This window comes from Phoca vitulina, unplaced genomic scaffold (genome assembly GCF_004348235.1).
Source record: "Phoca vitulina isolate PV1807 unplaced genomic scaffold, GSC_HSeal_1.0 scaffold11, whole genome shotgun sequence".
Lineage (NCBI taxonomy): Eukaryota > Metazoa > Chordata > Mammalia > Carnivora > Phocidae > Phoca > Phoca vitulina.
Genome location: NW_022589714.1, coordinates 46,715,248 through 46,733,798, shown reverse-complemented (window position 1 = coordinate 46,733,798; position 18,551 = coordinate 46,715,248). Strand labels below are relative to the sequence as shown.

General features: G+C 51.5%; 2 protein-coding genes across 2 annotated transcripts in view; one reads left to right on the top strand and one right to left on the bottom strand.

Annotated features, from left to right (window-relative positions):
• Positions 1–7,536: 7,536 nt before the first annotated feature.
• The window catches only part of LHFPL5 (LHFPL tetraspan subfamily member 5), a 33,943-nt gene continuing 22,928 nt past the window's right edge, over positions 7,537–18,551 (top strand). Inside the window, exon 1 of the mRNA XM_032409947.1 lies at positions 7,537–7,725. The gene's annotated coding sequence lies outside the window, so the exon portion shown is untranslated. The remainder of the gene's footprint in view (positions 7,726–18,551) is intronic.
• LOC116635661 (colipase-like) lies at positions 14,521–17,614 on the bottom strand. The gene is made up of 3 exons (XM_032409948.1): positions 16,396–17,614; positions 15,215–15,337; positions 14,521–14,765 (listed from the first exon to the last, which is right to left on the bottom strand). Exons 1-3 carry the CDS (start codon positions 16,477–16,479, stop codon positions 14,634–14,636), a joined length of 339 nt encoding a protein of 112 aa, XP_032265839.1. The 5' UTR covers positions 16,480–17,614; the 3' UTR covers positions 14,521–14,633.

Here is an 18,551-nt window from a genome sequence, read left to right as displayed (position 1 = left end):
GCGTCCCTCACAGGTGGGTTTTTTTTCAATTTGGAAGTAATGCCCATGGAGGCCCCTAGGACCCCTAAAATGTACAATCCAGCCTGTCCAGGGCTTGAATCAGGGTGTCACCGGAGCTCTTTTCCTTATTCCATTGCTTCCCAGGGCCTGAGAGAGTCCTTGGCGGTGCTGGAAAGGGCTTCAGTCCGCCTCCACTCCTGAGCAGCCTGTGACCATTAACTTCTTCACCCCCCACCCGCGGCCCAGGGCGGGCCCCTGGGGCGCCGGGTCACGTGCCCGGCAAGGGGTTTATCACTGGGGCCCCTGGATCCCCAGCAGAGCCTCGAACCTGAACCTTGATGCCCAGGCCCATGGCCACAGCCTTCGTGCTCCTCGTGGGGGTCCTGCTCCCTTGCTGGGGCGAGTTCCTGCCCTTTAAAAAGAAGTTCATGAAGGTGAGCCAAAAGAGCATTTCGAACCTTCCACTGTAGTCGAGGGTGATGGCCCCGGCATCATAGAGCAGCCAGGAGGCACCAGTCGGGTTTGGAGAGCAAATAAGGGGTGGGTGTGGATACCATCCCCAAATGGGGACTGGTTCCCAGGGCTGGAAGCTTAATGTGTCCCCCCTAAAGGGCTTCAAAACCCTGCTTCACCTCCCTGATGGCCCTGGAGGTAAAAGAAAGTGGTCTTATGACCAGCACCATGCCCTCCCCACTCAGCCAACGCCCCCCCCCACACCGCTGTCTCAGACCTGGCCCCCCAGCCGTGCCTTACCCACCCTAATCCCCTCTCCCCCCTCTCCTGAGCACAATCACTGTTCCTTCCCTTCCCCATCTCTCTCGCCCTCCCTTTCTTTCCACCCACCCCACCAAAGTGTGATCTGGGAGCATGTGTCCCCTAGCACAGGTTGGCGGGGGGGGGCCCAGGGAAGGAAGTACTAACCCCCCCCTCCTCTCAAGCTCCTCTGGGGCGGGTGCAGGGGGGTGGGCACCTGGTGGTCACCATCTCGTGGCTTCTCTTCCTGGACCCCTGGGGCCTTGGCGATACCACGCATCCTCCCTCCCCTTCCCACACAGCCAGAGAGCTGGTGACACAAGAGTTGTCCCCACAGGTGAATGGGGCTGAGTGCTCCCACCACTCTGAGTGTTCCAGTGACTGCTGCCTAATAGACCTGGACCGTGCTGGTGCCTTCTGTGCCCCTAAGGCCAGAATCGCCATGCTGTGCTTGTTCCAGGTGAGGCTCTGGGCGGGGGCGGCCAACTCTGCCATGAAGGGTCGGGGAGGTTACAGAAGCCCACGTGGCTGCCCTGCTTTCCCACCCTCTGCTTGGAGTGCCCTCACCCCTTCCTCCACCCGGCCAGCTCCTATTCGTCCCGCAGTCCAACTCCAGTCACCTCCTCGGGGAAGCCTTCTCTCCTCGGAGCTCCCCTGAGCTCATACCCTCAGCGCAGTGTGGATCTCCCCCCAGTTTGCCTTGTGTTCTGTCTGCCTCCACCACCGGCTGGAGCTCTTCCAGGGTGGGCTTGCAGCATGTTCATCTTTGAACACCCTACCTCCCAACTTAGTATCTGCACATAGTAGGTGTTCAACGAATGTTTGTTGAATGAACACCTCTACTCTGATGCATTGAGGCAAAGTAGATGGGAAGAGACTTTTCCCTACCAATCCCCACCTCCCTAATTTTTTGAGAGGAGCACGGCGCTGTGGTGGCTGGACCACAGCTTTGGAGTGGGACCTGAGTTTGGCTTATTTATTTATTTTAAGATTTTATTTATTTATTTATTTGACAGAGAGAGAGAGAGAGAGCAAATGTGAGAGCACAAGCAGGGGGAACGGCAGGCAGAAGGAGAGAGAGAAGCAGGGTCCCCGCTGAGCAGGGAGCCTGATGCGGGGCTCGATCCCAGGAACCTGGGATCATGACCCGAGCTGAAGGCAGACGCTTAACGACTGAGCCACCCAGGCGCCCCTGGATCTGAGTTTAAATCCTGAGTTTTCCACTCCCTGTCTTTGTGACCTCAGCCAGGTCACTTCTGCTCTCTGAGCCTTAGGTTCCTCATCTGTAAAATGGGGCTAAAGCGACAACCTCACCGGGTTGTCCTGGCAACGACAGTGTTCATCCAAGCTTGGTTATGAGCCGGCAGAGATGCAGAATGCAGCGTACATGTTGTGACTGCTTGTCATTTCTTATCTGGCCCTGGGCCCAGACCTTTCTAGAAGAATGGGCTCGGCCTCCATGTCCCTGTCTGGGGAGCAGCCAATGCCCAGGGAAGCAACCAGGGCCCTGACTCTACAGCGGGGGTGGCCAGAGGGTCTTTTCATTATGGGCCCTTGCTCTATTTTATTTAGTCCTCATGGTCACCCTGTGGGGCAGGTTACTACTATTATCCCCATTCGACAGATGAGGAAACTGAAACCAAGAAGCTCATTAACCTGCCTAAGGTCATAAAGCTATCTGCTGTAGAGCTGACAGACCTCAGGTCGGCTCACCCCTTCACTCGTGCTTCTGTCCCCGAGACAACCCCTTTGTTCCCTGCACCTTGGTCCCTCCCAATTCTTGTTCGCATTTCCCACAGACCAAGGGAGCCATCAATATCATATGCCCCTGCCAAAGCGGCTTGAGCTGCATATCCAAGGACCCAGTCTGTTCCCGCCGGTGCCATTTGATTTAGAGGCGGACACAGGCTGGTTGCTGACCCCCTTCCCTCCGTCGGGGCCAGGGGCCTGAAGAGCCCCCATCTTGCTCACAGTCCAGCTCCTGAGACATTAAAGTCACTTCCTGACTCTGGCCTCTGTCTGCACTTTCTGGGAAAGGGAACCTGGTAGGGATTATTCCAGTCTGGGGGCGGGAAAGTTCAGTTCTATCTGGAGGTGGGGTGGTCTCAGGGCGGAACTGCAGGAAGGCAATGGGGTAGAGGTAGGCGAGCGAAGAGGCTGGGTCCAGGAAGGGCATGGAGGGCTGTATGGGAAAGGCAGGGTTGAGGAATATGGTGGGGTGCCCATGGATAAGTATGTGGTAGAAAGGACTGGAAGGGAATATTGAAATGCTTTCCAAGGGGAGCACAAGGGTGGAGATCATTGAGAGAATGTTGATGAGAATGTGTGCAAAGTATAAATGCAAAAATGTTCATGCCTATGGTAGGAAAGACCTGGTGCACTGAGGTCTCCACTCTCTGAGATATTATCAGTTCCATTTTATGGGTAAAGAAACTGAGGCTCAGAGAGCTACATGACTCTCAAGGTCACACCATGGGGGAATCAATGAGGAGTCTTTCTGCTGCAAGTATCCAAAACAACCCAAACTGGTCTAGATGATCAGGAAATTCATCGGTGGTCAGAACTGGGAGTTCAATGGCATGTGGGCCTCAGGTCTGGCTGAATCCAGCAGCTCCATGGCCCTGAGGATGGATTCCTTCTCAGTAGCTACAAAAGTTCCAGGTGTCTCCTAACAATAACAGCTAGGATTTCTTGAGCACTTATGTTCCACACACTGTGCAAAGTGCTTTCTTATCTATATTAACTCATTTTATTGTTACAACAACTTTAGAGTAGGTACTATAATTATCCCTATTTTACAAATAGGGGGGCGCCTGGCTGTCTCAGTCAGAAGAGCATACGACTCTTCATCTCAGGGTCATGAGATGGAGCCCCATGTTGGGTGTAAAGATCACTAAAAGAAATAAATAAATAAACCTATTTTACAAATAGGGTGTTGAGTACCCTTCTCAGGGGTTCAGAGTAAGGGATGGGGCTGGGATTTGAACCCAGGCTGTCTTGCTCCAGAGGGCAGGCTCTTAATCACAGATCCACCTCACATGCACATCATGCCCTCCAGAGAAAGGAAACAGCTCTGTCCCACACTTTTGCAGCAAACCACCTGAGATTGATTCTGACTGGATTGGCTCAGTCCGCATGTTCACCCTTAAACCAATCGTTGTGGGAGAATTAGCTGATAGGCTTCACCTGGGTTGCATGCGGGGGGTGGAGTCAGCCTCCCTGGGAATATTCTGATGGGGGTGGGTGCTGGTTTTACCTGGTGTCCCCACAGCTGAGAGGGCACCTACTCGGAGCCCCACCCCCGTTCCTGGCAGATCCTGATGAAGATGCCTGGCCTCAGCTCTGGATGTCTGGACCCACTCACCGGGGTGAGACTGGAACCCTGGGACCCTGCCTCGCCCCCAAGTTCAGTTTGTCCTGGGAGCCACCCTGCCCCGGACGCGCTCGCCACCTATCTATCATTTGACATAAGGACAGTGTAGCTCAGAGATCCTTTGCCTCACACAGAAATCAGGACTTGCTTTTTCCTATATTATTTTATCTCCATCATTTCCCCCATGTCACTGAAGTCTTCTTTAAAACATTAATACTGCCTAATTTTATTGTATTATGTGGACCATATCTTGCTCAACCGTTTCTCTCTGGGTAGATATGAAGATCATTTCCAAATCCAAACCAATCATTTAGGATACAAGTTTCTGGCTAAGGAAACAAAACCCTGCTGAAATGATAGCTCAAGCAAGGTAGATGATTTCTCCCACACGTGCTGGTGGATGAGGGCTCTGCTGGGTGAGGTTGTCCTTGAGTCCACTGCCTTCTATCTTCCTGCTCACCATCTGCTGCTCTCCTCCCTTCCTCCCCCTTTTCCCCCTCTTCCTCTCCTTTCTCCCCCCTCCTCCACCTCCCCTTTGTTTTTTTCTTTGTTGACTTATAGGAGTTAATATGCAGAATCAGAGGCATTGTTTTTCTGCATCTGGACATTCAAATATTAACATGTTCCTCACATGGAGGTTTTAGAGGAATAATCTTAATGCTGAAAAGGCAAAGCTCCCGGCCACCTTCATATAACCACATCTTTTCCCTCCCATCTGATTAGCCTTTTCTCTGCCCAGACACGGGCTCTCATCCTCTCTCTCAGAAGCCTTATTTCTAAGATGAGGTCTTTACCCCACATAGTTTCCTTCTTCTTCTTTTTTTTTTTTTTCCAATACAAGGCAAGAGACAATGCTATGAATTCAAGTCCCATTTCATTTTCTTCATCCTTGGCACCAGAAGGATTGCTTTCCTGCAGGTTGCTTGGGCTGTGTGAACATTTCTAGCCAGTGAAGTGACAGGTGTAACTTCTGGGCCAAAGCAGAGAAGCCCAAGTGTGACACAAGAAAAAGGAAGATTCCGTTTTGATGACTGGCCAGTGACAGCTTTCTAGCCCCTTGGCCACATCCAGGCAAGCCGATAGAAAAGCACATGCCCCCTCCCTTGGCGCTGCTGGGCAGTGCAGACCACACAACCCCCGGCCTGCTCAGGGGAACCCTCAGTCTGGCCCCATCGCCTAGCCACAGTAAAAACCAAAGCCACACACCCGTTCATCCTTGCTGCTCACACCCCCTTGCACCTCCTCCTGTGTTCGAGTAATAAATCTTTTCCTTTGATCTTGGTATGTGCGTGATCTGTCCCAACATCCAAACCAATATGGGATGAGAGTTGATTTCCCCCTCCATGAGGTATCAGGGTGTAAGGAGAAGGTGCAGTTTGAAACACGGTGCTTACGGATCAAGTGAAATTTCAAGAAAGACCTAAAGGTATAGAATATTATAATATTCTCACTTATTCAGCACTTATGCATTCAGCACCTACTGTGTGTGAGGATTTTAGCCCTAGGGGCTAAGAAATATGGCAGTGAACAAAATAGGGAAAGAGCCTTGCCCCCCTGGAACTGAAGTTCTAGCAGGAGGTAGAAAGTTAAAAAAAAAAAAAGAGAGCGAGAGAAAAATGAAAATAATTTCAGAGAATCCTAGTGTTGTGAACATAGTGAGGCCAGCTGATGGGGGCTGTGGTAGCTGGGTGTTCAGGGAGCCCTCAGGGGGAGATAGCCAGACAGAGCTCACAGGACAGCGTGTTCTGGGCAGAAGGACCAGCAAATGCAAATGGCCGGGGGCCAGGTGAATCTGGTGGATTCAGAGCCCCAGTGGTGGCTGCCGGGTGTGTGTGTGTGTGTGTGTGTGTGTGTGTGTGTGTGTGTGTGTGCTGGGGGTGAGGCAGCAAGAGAGCTAGTGATGGACAGGCAGCCCTGGGATGAAGAAGCCCTGCAAGTCCCATAAAGCATTTCGGTATCTAAATGCCCTGGGAAGTCCTTGGAGGTTTTGAAGCAAGGGAATGATGTGATGGGTTTTACCTTTTAAAAAAGATTCTTCCTGGGGCACCTGGGTGGCTCAGATGGTTAAGCGTCTGCCTTCGGCTCAGGTCAGGATCCCAGGGTCCTGGGATCGAGCCCTGCATCGGGCTCCCTGCTCAGCGGGGGGCCTGCTTCTCCCCTTCCCTCTACTTCTCCCCCTGCTCATATTCTCTCTCTCTCTCTGTATCTCGAATGAATAAATAAAAAAAAAACTTAAAAAAAAAAAGATTCTTCCTGTTCTGGGAAGAATTGGGGAAAGTGGGGGTGGGGGAGACCCTTACGAGGTGGAGGAGCCCTGGGCTGGGGTACCAGGAAGAGTGGAATCAGGGAGACCAGTAAGAGGCTATTGCCAATCCAGTCCTCTCCTGCTTTATTTCCTTTACAGTACTTAGTCAAACATAATAGATATGGTCATACATATATAAGTAGTAATTATTAATTAATACTATCTAACACATATATGTTAGGTAAAAATTATGTACAGTGAAATGCCCAAATCTTTTTTTTTTTTTTTTAAAGATTTTATTTATTTATTTGACAGAGAGAGAGACACAGCGAGAGAGGGAACACAAGCAGGGGGAGTGGGAGAGGGAGAAGCAGGCTTCCCACCAAGCAGGGAGCCCGATGTGGGGCTCGATCCCAGGACCCTGAGATCATGACCTGAACCGAAGGCAGACGCTTAACGGCTGAGCCACCCAGGTGCCCCGTAATGCCCAAATCTTGATTTCACATTAAAATCAGTGAATTTAAAACCCATGCAAACACCCTCATAACCACCACCCAGATCAAGATATTTCCAGCACCCCACAAGGCTCCCTACACTCACTGCCAGTCACTAGGTCCCAAAGGTAACACTCTCCAGACCTCTTTTGTTGTAGATTAGTTTTTCTTGTTTTTGAACTTCATATAATGGAATCACACAGTATTTTTTGTTTATGGTTTCCTTCGCTCAATGTTTTGTCTGTGACACCCTATCTATTTCACTTTTTTATTATCTGTCTTCTCCCCTAGAGCTGCGCGTGCCTTCGTCCAATAGCATAGTCACGAGTCCCACGAGTTACTTAAGTCACAATTAATTAAAATTAAGGAAAATTGAAAATTCAGCTCCTCAGTCCCCTTCGCCCCATTTCAAGTGCTCATTAGCCATATGTGGCCAGTGATTACCAAATTGGAACATGCAGAAAAAAGCACATTTTTGTCATTGCCAAAAGTTCTATGGGACAGCTGCTCTGGAACGTCAGCTCCAGGAGGGCAGAACATGGCATTTCTGGGCGTTTCTGTTTGTTTCGTTCTCCGCTGTATTCCCAGTGCCCGAAACGCTGCCTGGACACAGCAGGTGCTCAGTACTGAACACTTGTTGAATGACTACAGAATTTGTCTGACAGATGACGGTGGCAGTGAGAGATGGTATAATGTCCCAAGCCCCAGCACTGGGGATCACTGATGTGTGTGTGTGCTGGAGGAGGGAGCCTGTAGGTGACAGGCGAGCTCCGCTTTAAGGGTAAGTAGGCGTTCGCAGAGAGAAGGTTGTGCAGCGGAATGAACAGCCGGAGCAAAGGCAGGAAGGCCTGGGTCAGCAGGTGCGTGCGAGAGAAGTAACCTATTTGGGGGACACTAAAGGCAAACCTGTAAAATCTCTTTAGCCCCTTCTGGCACAGGGGAGGTCCCGCCGGCGCCCCCCGCGTGGACATCCCGCGTGCCCAGCTCCAGGCCGCCAGGCCTGGCGGGAGTGGGGGCGGTGGTGAGGGCACAGCGCAGGGATTGGGAGGGGGGGAGCCTGCAGGTAGGAAGACCGGGGGCGCCGTCTCCCCGCAGGACACCGGGGAGCAAGAAGTGCAAGAGCAGTTGCGGCCGCCGGGCGTCCGAGTCGCACTGCGCCGCCCAGGGGTCCGAGGGCAGCGGGTGTCGCACGCAGGTGTGTCGGCGCCCGGGGTGGGGGTGGGGGTGGGGGGTGAGCGGGGAGGGCCCCCGGGAAAGGAGGTGCCCTGGGGGGAGCAGCGGACGGGAGGTGGGCGGCAACGACGCGGAACCGGGAATTGTCTGCCGCGACTGCACCTCCCAGCCGCCTGGGGGAGCCCGTGGACCGACCCAAGGTGGCACCCCACCCCAAGGGTTTGGAATCCCGGGTGGGAGGCGTGGGGCGTGGCGAGGCTTCTTTCTAATATGAGTACCCGCTCTCGAGGGGTCAGCTCAGCAAACTTTGAAAGTAGCATTGTAAATGGGCACAGCTGGAAGGTCTGGTCCTAATCATGGTTTTCGGCCTACCCTTCTCAACCAGGGGTTCTGCTGTGGCTCCCGGTGTTCCTGGCCCGAGGGGGTGGGCTGAGGTAGCCTCTGAGCTGGGTGTGCAGGACAGGGGAGTTGGTTTGCCCGTGAAAGGACTTAAGGAGAAAAGATGGAGGCCCCCTGTGGGTGGGTGTTTAGTCACTCAGGAGAGGCACTTGGGTTAATGACAGGAAAGGTGATGCCAGAGATTGAACTAGGAGGGTACCAACAATCCCAGGGGGCAGTCTGGAGGAGGCAACCAGAGGCAGAGACTGAACAGTGTCTGACGGGTTCCCTTCAGCCCAGGCTCCTCTGCTGTGTGCAAGCAGATGGGCCCCAGAGCTAGACTCGCGTGGGAGTGGGGGCTGCTCCTTAGGGCTGAGGGCGAAGCAACCCCCAAGGTCAAGGTCAAAGTCCTCCCTTTCCCAGACATTCCTGGACCTGTATACTGAGTTGTTCCTGTCTGCTGGACCTGACTTGTGTATTTCTGAAGAATGAGAAATCATTTAAAATCATCTATGGCCGTTGTAAGAAAATTGATAAAAAGAAGTCAGCTAAGAACATTTTCTTCTAATGCTCCCTCTTCTTTGCTGCCTCCCCCTCTTCCTCCATCCACTCCCATGCCCACCCAAAACGATGTTCTTGCCCCTGGCCCTCAGAGCCTCCACCAGCACGAAAGGGTGGGATGGAGGGATGATGCACCATCATTGAAATGGTTTTCAACGTTTGCTGCCCCTGGTGCTGGGGGCTGGGGAGGCCGGGCTGGAGTGGGTATGGCACAGATTGCTGGGGCTAAAGGGTCAGAGAGACAGAGAGCTTAGGCTCGGGCTTTTCCCCTGTTGGGGCATGAATGAAAGTCCCCCAGAGAAGAAGACTTGAGCTCCCCTCCCCATCCCAATGGGCTTCAGCCCATTCCATAATCCACCCTCCAAAAGTTCAGTGTATACCTGAACTCTTGGTTCCCCTGACCTTAAGTATCAGAAATGTGAAAGGAAATGTACAAGACAAATGTGTATAAAGAATTGCCAGTGTCAGTTAGTAGAGCATGCAACGCTTGATCTCCGGGTCATGGGTACGAGCCCCACATCAGGTGTAGAGATTACTTTAAAAAAAAAAAAGATTTGTCCGTGTTTATGGGGCATTTACTATATGCCAGGGGCAGTGCTAGATGCTTACATATATGATCTCATTTAATCCTACAAGAAACCTTATGAGGGGTTAGAACGGTTATCACCCCTATTTTACAGGGGGGAGGGGGAGCCCGAGACGGATTGAACAACTTGCTCCCAGTCACACAGCTTGAAAGTGATGAATCGGACTCTTCTGGGAAAGCAGAAGAGAAAGGAGGGATGAGAAAGAAAGGAAAGCCAAGGAAAGAGCTTGAGGAAAAGAAAGATTGGAGCACCTGCTGTGCTGTGGGGATATGCGGGGAAAGAATGAATCAAGAGGAGTTTCAGGAAGTCGTATGGCAGGCTGTGAGGCTTTTCGAGCCAGATGCTAGCTCTCCGGCTGTTTGTGTCGTGAGTTCTCAGCAGAAGCAGGCTTCAGGCAGCCCTGCTCTATTTGGGTGACATTTTGGAGATAAATAATTCAGATTTTGGACCCAAAGTTCCATACTCGGCTACACTTCTGATTAAGTGAGCCCCAGACCTGAGCCAAGGGTGCCCTCCAGGATGCCAGGCTCATGGTGCAAGAGCTCGGGAGTTGAGATGGAAGCTGAGGTTTACTTAGAGCACCCCCTGTAAGTCATAGCGACACTGTAACCCATGTCTTGGTAGAAATTGCTCCTGTACTCGATGTATCAGACAGATACTCGGTGCTATGTGTACATCAAAAAGACACAGGGTTACAGTCCATCGTGGTACACGAGCTCCCCTTATTTGGAGAAAGTCTATGAAACGCCCTTGCAAGGAGAGATTGCAGGCTGGAAACCCAGGCTCCAAGGATACCAATGTCTTCAAATTTAGAAGGGGAGGGGAAAGATACGCCGCTGATATGATTCAACTAGTTTCATGCAAGGGAGGAAAACTTTTCCTCCACCCTCTTAGGTTCAGTTTTTGGGGTCTGCAAATTAAACTGACAAAAGACAGATTGGCAAGAGAAAAGACATGTTTTTGGTTTTTGTGGGTTTTTTTAAGATTTATTTATTTGTGGGGCGCCTGGGTGGCTCAGTTGGTTAAGCGACTGCCTTCGGCTCAGGTCATGATCCTGGAGTCCCTGGATCGAGTCCCGCATCGGGCTCCCTGCTCGGCAGGGAGTCTGCTTCTCCCTCTGACCCTCCCCCCTCTCATGCTCTCTCTCTCATTCTCTCTCTCTCAAATAAATAAATAAAATCTTTAAAAAAAAAAAAAAAAAAAAAAAAAAAAGATTTATTTATTTGTGAGAGAGAGAGTGAGCAGAGGGAGGGGCAAAGGGAGAGGGAGACAAGTAGACTCCCTGCCAAGCGGGAAGCCCGATGTGGGGCTTGATCCCAGGACCCCAAGATTATGACCTGAGCTGAAATCAAGAGTCGGACGCTTAACTGACTGAGCCACTCAGGTGCCCTAAGACAGATTTTTATTCACATACATATGTGGGGGGAATTTACAGAAAAAGTGACTCAATGAAGCAGTTGGAATTTGGGGCATATATACCATCTTAACTGGAGAAGGCGAGTGGGAAAAGGACACTTTGGAAAATGGCTTCTTAAGCGGGGGAGGGATGGGAAGAAAGGGCCCTTAGGGGAAAATGAATTACTTTCAAGAAAGATAAATGGGCCCTTAGGAGAGTAGATGACAACAGATACGATAGTTTTGTGACAATGTCTATTTAGGTGTGGTGCTGACTTCTCCAATGGTAAGACTCCAGTGATAAGATTCAATCTTTCCTGGTTGCAAGAAACCTCCCCAGGAGGGAATTTATGAGTTGAGTTCTTTTGGGAGGCTCTACTTTTAGGCAGATAAGGGGCTTCAGAAAAAAACCCTGTTCTCAATATGCCTTCAGCTTTAAAATAGCAGCACTATTCAGTGGAAGTGAAATGGGAGCCTCATAGGTAATTTTATATTTTCTAATGGCCATATTTCAAAAGTGGAACCAATTTTGATAATATATTTTATTTATTTATTTTTAAAAATTCTTTATTTAAGGAGCGCCTGGGTGGCTCAGTCATTAAGCAGCTGCCTTCGGCTCAGGTCGTGATCCCAGGGTCCTGAGATTGAGCCCTGTGTCTGGGCTCCCTGCTCAGCGGGAAGCCTGCTTCTCCCTCTCTCACTCCCCCACTTGTGTTGCCTCTCTAGCTGTCTCTCTCTCTCTGTCAAATAAATAAATAAAATCTTAAAAACAATTCTTTTATTTAAGTTCAATTTAGGTAACATATACTGTATTATTGTGGGTTTTTTTAAGATTTATTTATCTATATGCCAGGGGCAGTGCTAGATGCTTACATATATGATCTCATTTAATCCTACAAGAAAAGACATGTTTTTGGTTTTTGTGGGTTTTTTTAAGATTTATTTATTTGTGAGAGAGAGAGTGAGCAGAGGGAGGGGCAAAGGGAGAGGGAGACAAGTAGACTCCCTGCCTCCTCTTCTCTCCTGCATCCCCACTGAGGGTCAGTGAACCCCCACTTGCATATCTCGGTGACGGGGACCTCAGTACTGCCTAAGGCAACCCAGGTTTGGTGGCTCCAGGGGGTATAACATTTTTGTATTAAACCAGTTTCAGGGGTAGAATTTAGTGATTCATCAGTTGCATATGGCACCCAGTGCCCATCACATCATGTGCCCTTCTTAATACCCATCATCCAGCTACCCCATCCCCCCACCCCCCTCCCCTCCAGCAACCCTCAGTTTGTTTCCTATAGTTAAGAATCTCTTATGGCTTGTCTTCCTCTTTGTTTACATCTTATTTTATTTTTCCTTCCCTTTTCCTATGTTCATCTGTTTTGTTTCTTAAATTCCACATGTGAGTGAAATCATGTGGTATTTGTCTTTGACTGACTTATTTCGCTTAGCATGATACCCACTAGTCCCATCCATGTCGTTGCAAATGGCAAGATTTCTTTCCTTTTGATGGCTGAGTAATATTCCTGTGTGTGTGTGTGTGTGTGTGTGTGTGTGTGTGTGTGTACGTACACCACATCTTCTTTATCCATTCATCTGTCGATGGACATCTGGGCTCTTTCCCTGTTTTGGCTATTGTGGACATTGCTGCTATAAACACTGGGGTGCGTGTGCCCCTTCAAATCACTATGTTTGTAACCTAGTAGTGCAACTGCTGGGTCGTAGGATAATATATTTAATTATAACCCAATCAAAAGTGTTATTTCAACCCGTAAAACATTTGGGATATTTTACGTCCTTTTTTTGGTAATAGGTCTTCCAAATCCAGTTTGTACTTTACACTTACCCCAATTCAAGTGAGCCATACGTCAAGGGCTCAATATGTGGCTAATTGATACCATATTAGACAGCATATGTCTACAAGGTCCAGTGTTAGGAATTTTTTTATGGATTCAAGCCTGCCAATACCCCTGCCTGCTTCTATAGCTGAATTTCTAGCAGATCTAGGAAAAAAGTTACAGCAAGATGGGGAGCTCCTGGGATTAGGATATTATTAGGATATTATTAGGATTATTAGGATATTAAGGTGGGACATGTCAATGGCAAGGCTACAACCTATGGGACATTTTTTTTAGAGAGAGAGAGAGTGAGCATGCGGGAGTGGGGGTGTGGGGGGGGGGGGGGAGGGGCAGAGGGAGAGGGGAGAGAATCTTAAGCAGGCTCCATGCCCAGCTCGGAGGCTGACACAGGGCTCAATCCATGGCGATCCCATTCCTTATGCCCAGCACTTGCTTTCCCAGCCTCCCTTGTGGCCAGAGCTGGTCATGTGACCCAGTTGGAGCCATTGCGATAAGGAGAAGTCAGCCTGGAGGCTTTCGGGTGAGATAAGGCATGCTAGGAGAAACACTCTGTCCTCACCCCCCCTATGCACCCACCCTCTACTCCATGCTTCCTAACTTAGAATATGGTGAGAGAACATGACGTTAGGAGCTGCTGTGAAGGCATCTGCCAGTTGGGAGGAGGTTCCAGAACTGCAGGGCAGCCAGCATCCAAACAGACGCCAGCACTTCCCATCTCCAGACTTCTGGGTTTGTGAGAGATGTGTGTCCCTAGTCGTTTAAGCCATAATGACATGGATTTTTTGTTCCTTTCAGGTAAATCCAGTCCTAACTCAGAAACCTAATGGTTACTCTGAGGCTTCATTGATCACAAACTACAAAATCCTGGGGCTGGGAGAGCATCTCAGTTTTAATTAGTTCACTCTCTTCCTTCTTTGTGTGAATCTTCTCTCCTGCATCCCCACTGAGGGTCAGTGAACCCCCACTTGCATATCTCGGTGACGGGGACCTCAGTACTGCCTAAGGCAACCCAGGTTTGGTGGCTCCAGGGGGTATAACATTTTTGTATTAAACCAAAACCAAATTCCCTACAATTCCACCCATTTGTCTGAGTAGTTGGGAAAGAACGAGGAATTGTAGAAAGGGTAGGGGGGTGGAGTTAGATGGGTGTAGAGCCAACTTTTTCTAATTATGTGACATTGAGCAAGTCACTGAACCTCTCTGAACAATAGTTCATCTATAAAGAAAATAAATTCTCCCTCCTGGATCATTGTGAGAATTTGCTAGCACAGAGTCAGCCCGAAGCAATTGTTAGTGGTCTGAGCCCTTAACACATGGGTTGTGTCAGCTAGGGGGGCACATCTGGGAATTGGGCCCAGAACGAAGGTATGAGCCCAGGACAAGGACTGGGAAGTTTTGATGCAGGGCAGGAATATGGACCGTTCTAACTCCCCACTAGAAGTGTGTGCATGTGTGTGCCTGCACATGCTCCTGTCTGAGAATTTGAGGGCCAAGAAGGGCATCCCAGGAAGGTGTGATTGGTCCCCAGATGGAGAGATTCCCAGCATGGCTGCTTCACAACCTTGTCTCCAGGCTACCCAGTCTCATTCCACCTGGTCCCAGACCCATCCGTCCTTCCTCTGACCTATTTGACAACTGCCTTGATGAGGCAAAGGCTTGATGTGACATCAAGGAAGACACTGACTCAGCAAGAATATTCAGGAGCCGGGGGAAGGTTGCAGGAAGAGCTTTAATTGCAGAGAATCCCATCAGAAAAGGCAGGTGCTGGTCAAGGGGGGCGGGCAGCCAGGGAGAGGTGGTGGAGGAGGAGCGTCCTTCAGGGTTTTACTCCCTGGAGCGTCCAGCATCGTTGCAGATGCCGAAGTTGGTATTGGTGATGGAGCCCACGATGGTCTTATCACCCTCGCAGGTCAGACCCCGCTCACAGGGACACTTTTTGTAAACCCCATAGAGCGTCTGCAAAGACACAGAGCCAGTGGAGTCACAGGCTGTGGGGGGCCACTTTGGGCACAGCCTGCCCCCGGGCCCGACCCAGAGAGCCCCAGGCCAGTCTCTCTTTTCAGTCTGTCTCCTCCCGACTCCCACGCGAGGGGGCGCTGTGGGCCTGGAGGACCCAGGTTCTGGTTCCCACTCTGAGCCTCATCTGCGCTTACTAACTAGAGCTCTCTGGAGAGCCTCTATTTACCCATCCGCGCAATGGGGGTGACAAATCCCCGACCGCACCCATCTCACTGGCCAGTTGGGAGGCTCAAAAGAGACGAGAGGCTGGGGAAGTGCAGCCTGTTAATCTCCCTGTCTCAGTCTCAGCGTTCAGCGTCCAGGCTGACCCTCCTCCCTCCCTGATGCTCCCCCGAAGCCGGAGGGCCCTCCTCCTGCGAGCTGCCCCTCTTCCCGCCGGCACCCACCTTCGGAGAGCACTCGCTGTTCTCGCTGGCCTTGGGCTCGCAGCGGGCCAGGCTCAGCAACGCGTCGTGGCGGCAGCACTTGCTCTTACACTGGGCGCTGTTCAGGCAGAGCTCGCCGTTTTCCTGCCGCGGCAGCCGGTTAGCCCGGGGCCCCTCCCCGTGGTCCCTGCTCCCCCCCCCCCCCCCCCCACGCCGCCACCGTCTCCCGCTGACAGTGCGTCCCCTGGCGCGGGCGTGTGTAGGGGAACCCAGCCCGTGGGGCCGGCGGCCCGTCTGCCTCCCCCCACCGCCCCCCGCCCTCGTGGGAGACGCGGGGAGCGGCGTGGCTGCGAGACGGGACACCGGTTCTAGTACCCGCCGCACTACCAACTCCCGGGGTGACCCGGGCAAGTCACTGCCCCACCCTCTGCCTCAGTGGTCCCTGGGAATGTGCCCAGGTGACCCAGAACAGGGTCTCCAGACGTCTCTGGGTGCCGCAGTCCACCGAGGAGCCTGTGAAGGTGGACACCATCTCCCTGGAAAACTCCCTCCCTCCCTGGAAGACTTGTACCTAGAACCTCAGGCGGATCCTGGCCCCTCTGAGCCCTGCAAGGCCCTGAGTTAAGAACCTTTGGGTAGAGAGGCGGCATGGGGCAGTGGGAGAGCGCGGCTCTGGGGCCACCAGTCCGGGCTCCGATCCCCGCTCAATGCTTTCCAGCCGCGTGACCTCAGGCAGGCAGGTGGCTTCACCTTTCTCTACAACTGCTTTCCATCGGAATACGGGTTAGATGCTAACGGTACCTGTCTCACGTGGTTGGTACGAGAACCAAGTGAGTAAATGTTCCTGAGGCATTTAGAGCTGTGTCTGTGTGTCACTCGAGGTCAGAAGCCAGAATCACTGGGGGAACTTTTTAAACTGCTGGAGCCAGGTTTCCAGGGCAGGAGCCTAGGGCTCTGGATTTTTAGAAGCCTCCCTCAGCCAGGTCAAACCACTGCTCTGCGCATACTCCCGGCTGATCAGCCTTGTCTGAGGACCTCCGGGGGCAGGGAAGAGGCACAGGGCAGACACGGGCAGTAACGGGAGAGATGCTCACCTCTCAGCCTCCGGGCAGCCCCAGGTGGAGACATTAGAGGTGAAGATCTAAGTTTCAAAAATCCCCACCTGGATCTTCAGATGACTCCTCCCCTGACGTCCGTCTTACCAGGTTGATAATGATCCCCCGAGGGTCAGGAACTGCGTAGACCACGGCGAGGGCAACGAGCAGCAGGGCAAGGACCTTCTCCATGATGAACGGCACAGCTGGATAAGGGAGCCACTGGCAGGTCAGGTGGCAGAAGACAGCCAGCTAGGGTGGTGGGGCTATAAAAGGGGCCCTGTCCACATGTGACCCTCCTTCCCCATCCCACAGGGCTTGACGTGAGCAGAGGCCCAGCTGTGGCCAGTCACCTGGGGGGAGTGTCTGTGATAAAGAGACTGGGCAGCACCTGGCACCTTTTGTGTGTGTGTGTGGGGGGTGATACTGCATCGTGGTTGTGTGTGGACTCTGGAACACTTTTACTTGTATAAGTTATAAGCTGGGCAAGCTATCTGTTCTGAGTCTCAGTCTCTCCTTATGTCAACTGGGAATCATTTCAAGAGTTGGAGGGGGGAGGCTGAGGGAATGAATATGTTGGATATATCTTAACACACATATATCTCACTCTGGGTGTACTTCCCTCCTGCCCTCAACCAGGGGGCTGCCTCCATGAGTGATCTCAGGGGCCCTTAGAACAGTCTTCCTCAAACGATTCTTTCCTGTTTCCTTTGCACTTCCCTTAATATCTGCAATCCCAGAATTAAAGACTCACCCCTTCAGTGAAGGCTTCCACTCACCCCGTCCACTACCCAAGGCCACATGTGAGCACGAACAGTAGTCAGTCCTGGCTGAGAACGAGGAGGTCTGGTGAGCTTCAGGTGGCCCCGGGCTGGAGGCTGGGAAGGGCGCAGCTGCCAGAGTGTGCTCAGGTGTGGGACCAGAGCGGCTTTCCCTGGAGGACTGGTCATTGTGGCCAAGGAGCTCCCCCCGCCGCCCCATCCCAGGGCGTGGAAGACCGCTCCACTGCGCAGGCCCCAGATTGGGTTGCTGAGAGCAAAGCTTTGATCCAGACAGACTTGGCTCCCAAACTCAGTACTCACAAGCTATGTGGCCCTGGGCAAGTCATTTTAATTTGTAAGCAGTCTGAGCCTCCGTTACCTCATCTACCCAAGGAAGATGATGGCTCCTTCTCTGTAAGGTCAGGATTGAACAATGTATGTGGGAGTGCCTGGCGGGTAGTAGGTGCTCCGCCCATGTAATACCAGCCCCCTCCCGTCCCCCTTACACCACGAGAGGGTGGAATATAGGGGAGCAGCTCGAGGAACCAGCCAGGAGACCCTCAAAATGGGAGAAACTCATCAATTCTAGACACAGAAATACCACTGATTAAAGAAACACTGTTCTCTCTTATATTGTGGATCTCAGTGTTTAAAACCACTTCTCCCCCATGAGCTCATTCTGGCCCCTTCTTCGCTACCCCCCCCCAATACCCCTGTGAGCTGAGCCACAGGGAGGGTAATTACGCTTTCCTTCTCACAGGTTCAAGGCCGGGAGGCTGGGGAAGGAACTGGAGGAGCTATTTCCGTCTGTGAAGGGAGCTGTGAAAAATGCATCAGTCCTGTCCCCAACTGGTCACAGTCAGCTTCCCAGAGGAGAAAGAGTGGGTTTTTCCCTTTTAAAGGAAGAGTATAGCAAAGAGAACTTTGACCAATGTTAGTGCTTCCAAAACATAAGCAAAAATTAGATTTTTTTTAAGGAGCCTCCGCGCCCAGTGTGGAGCGCCACGCAGGCCCCGAACTTACGACCCTGAGATCAAAACCTGAGCTGAGATCAAGAGTTGGACACTTAACTGATGGAGCCACCCAGGTGCTCCAATTAGATGCTTTTTGTACCAAAACCTAAGAAGGTTTAACCACCCCTTTCCCAATCTAAAGAGTGTTGTGCTTTGGGTTTGTCCCCTTCAGAAAGGAACCCCACATGCAATGGATTAACTTCAGAGGCATAATGTTGAGTGAGGAAAGCCATAGACAAAACATACAGACTGTGTATTACATTTACATGTGGTTCAAGAAAAGGCAAAACTGGGTGCCTGGGTGGCTCAGTTGGTTAAGCGTCTACTCAGGTCATGATCCCAGCTGGGATCATGAGTTCTGCATCGGGCTCCAGTCCTGCATTGGGCTCCCTGCTCAATGGGGAGTCTGCTTCTCTCTGTCACATAAATAAATAAAATCTAAAAAAAAAAAAAAAAAAGCAAAACTATCCTTCGGTGATGAGAGTCTGCA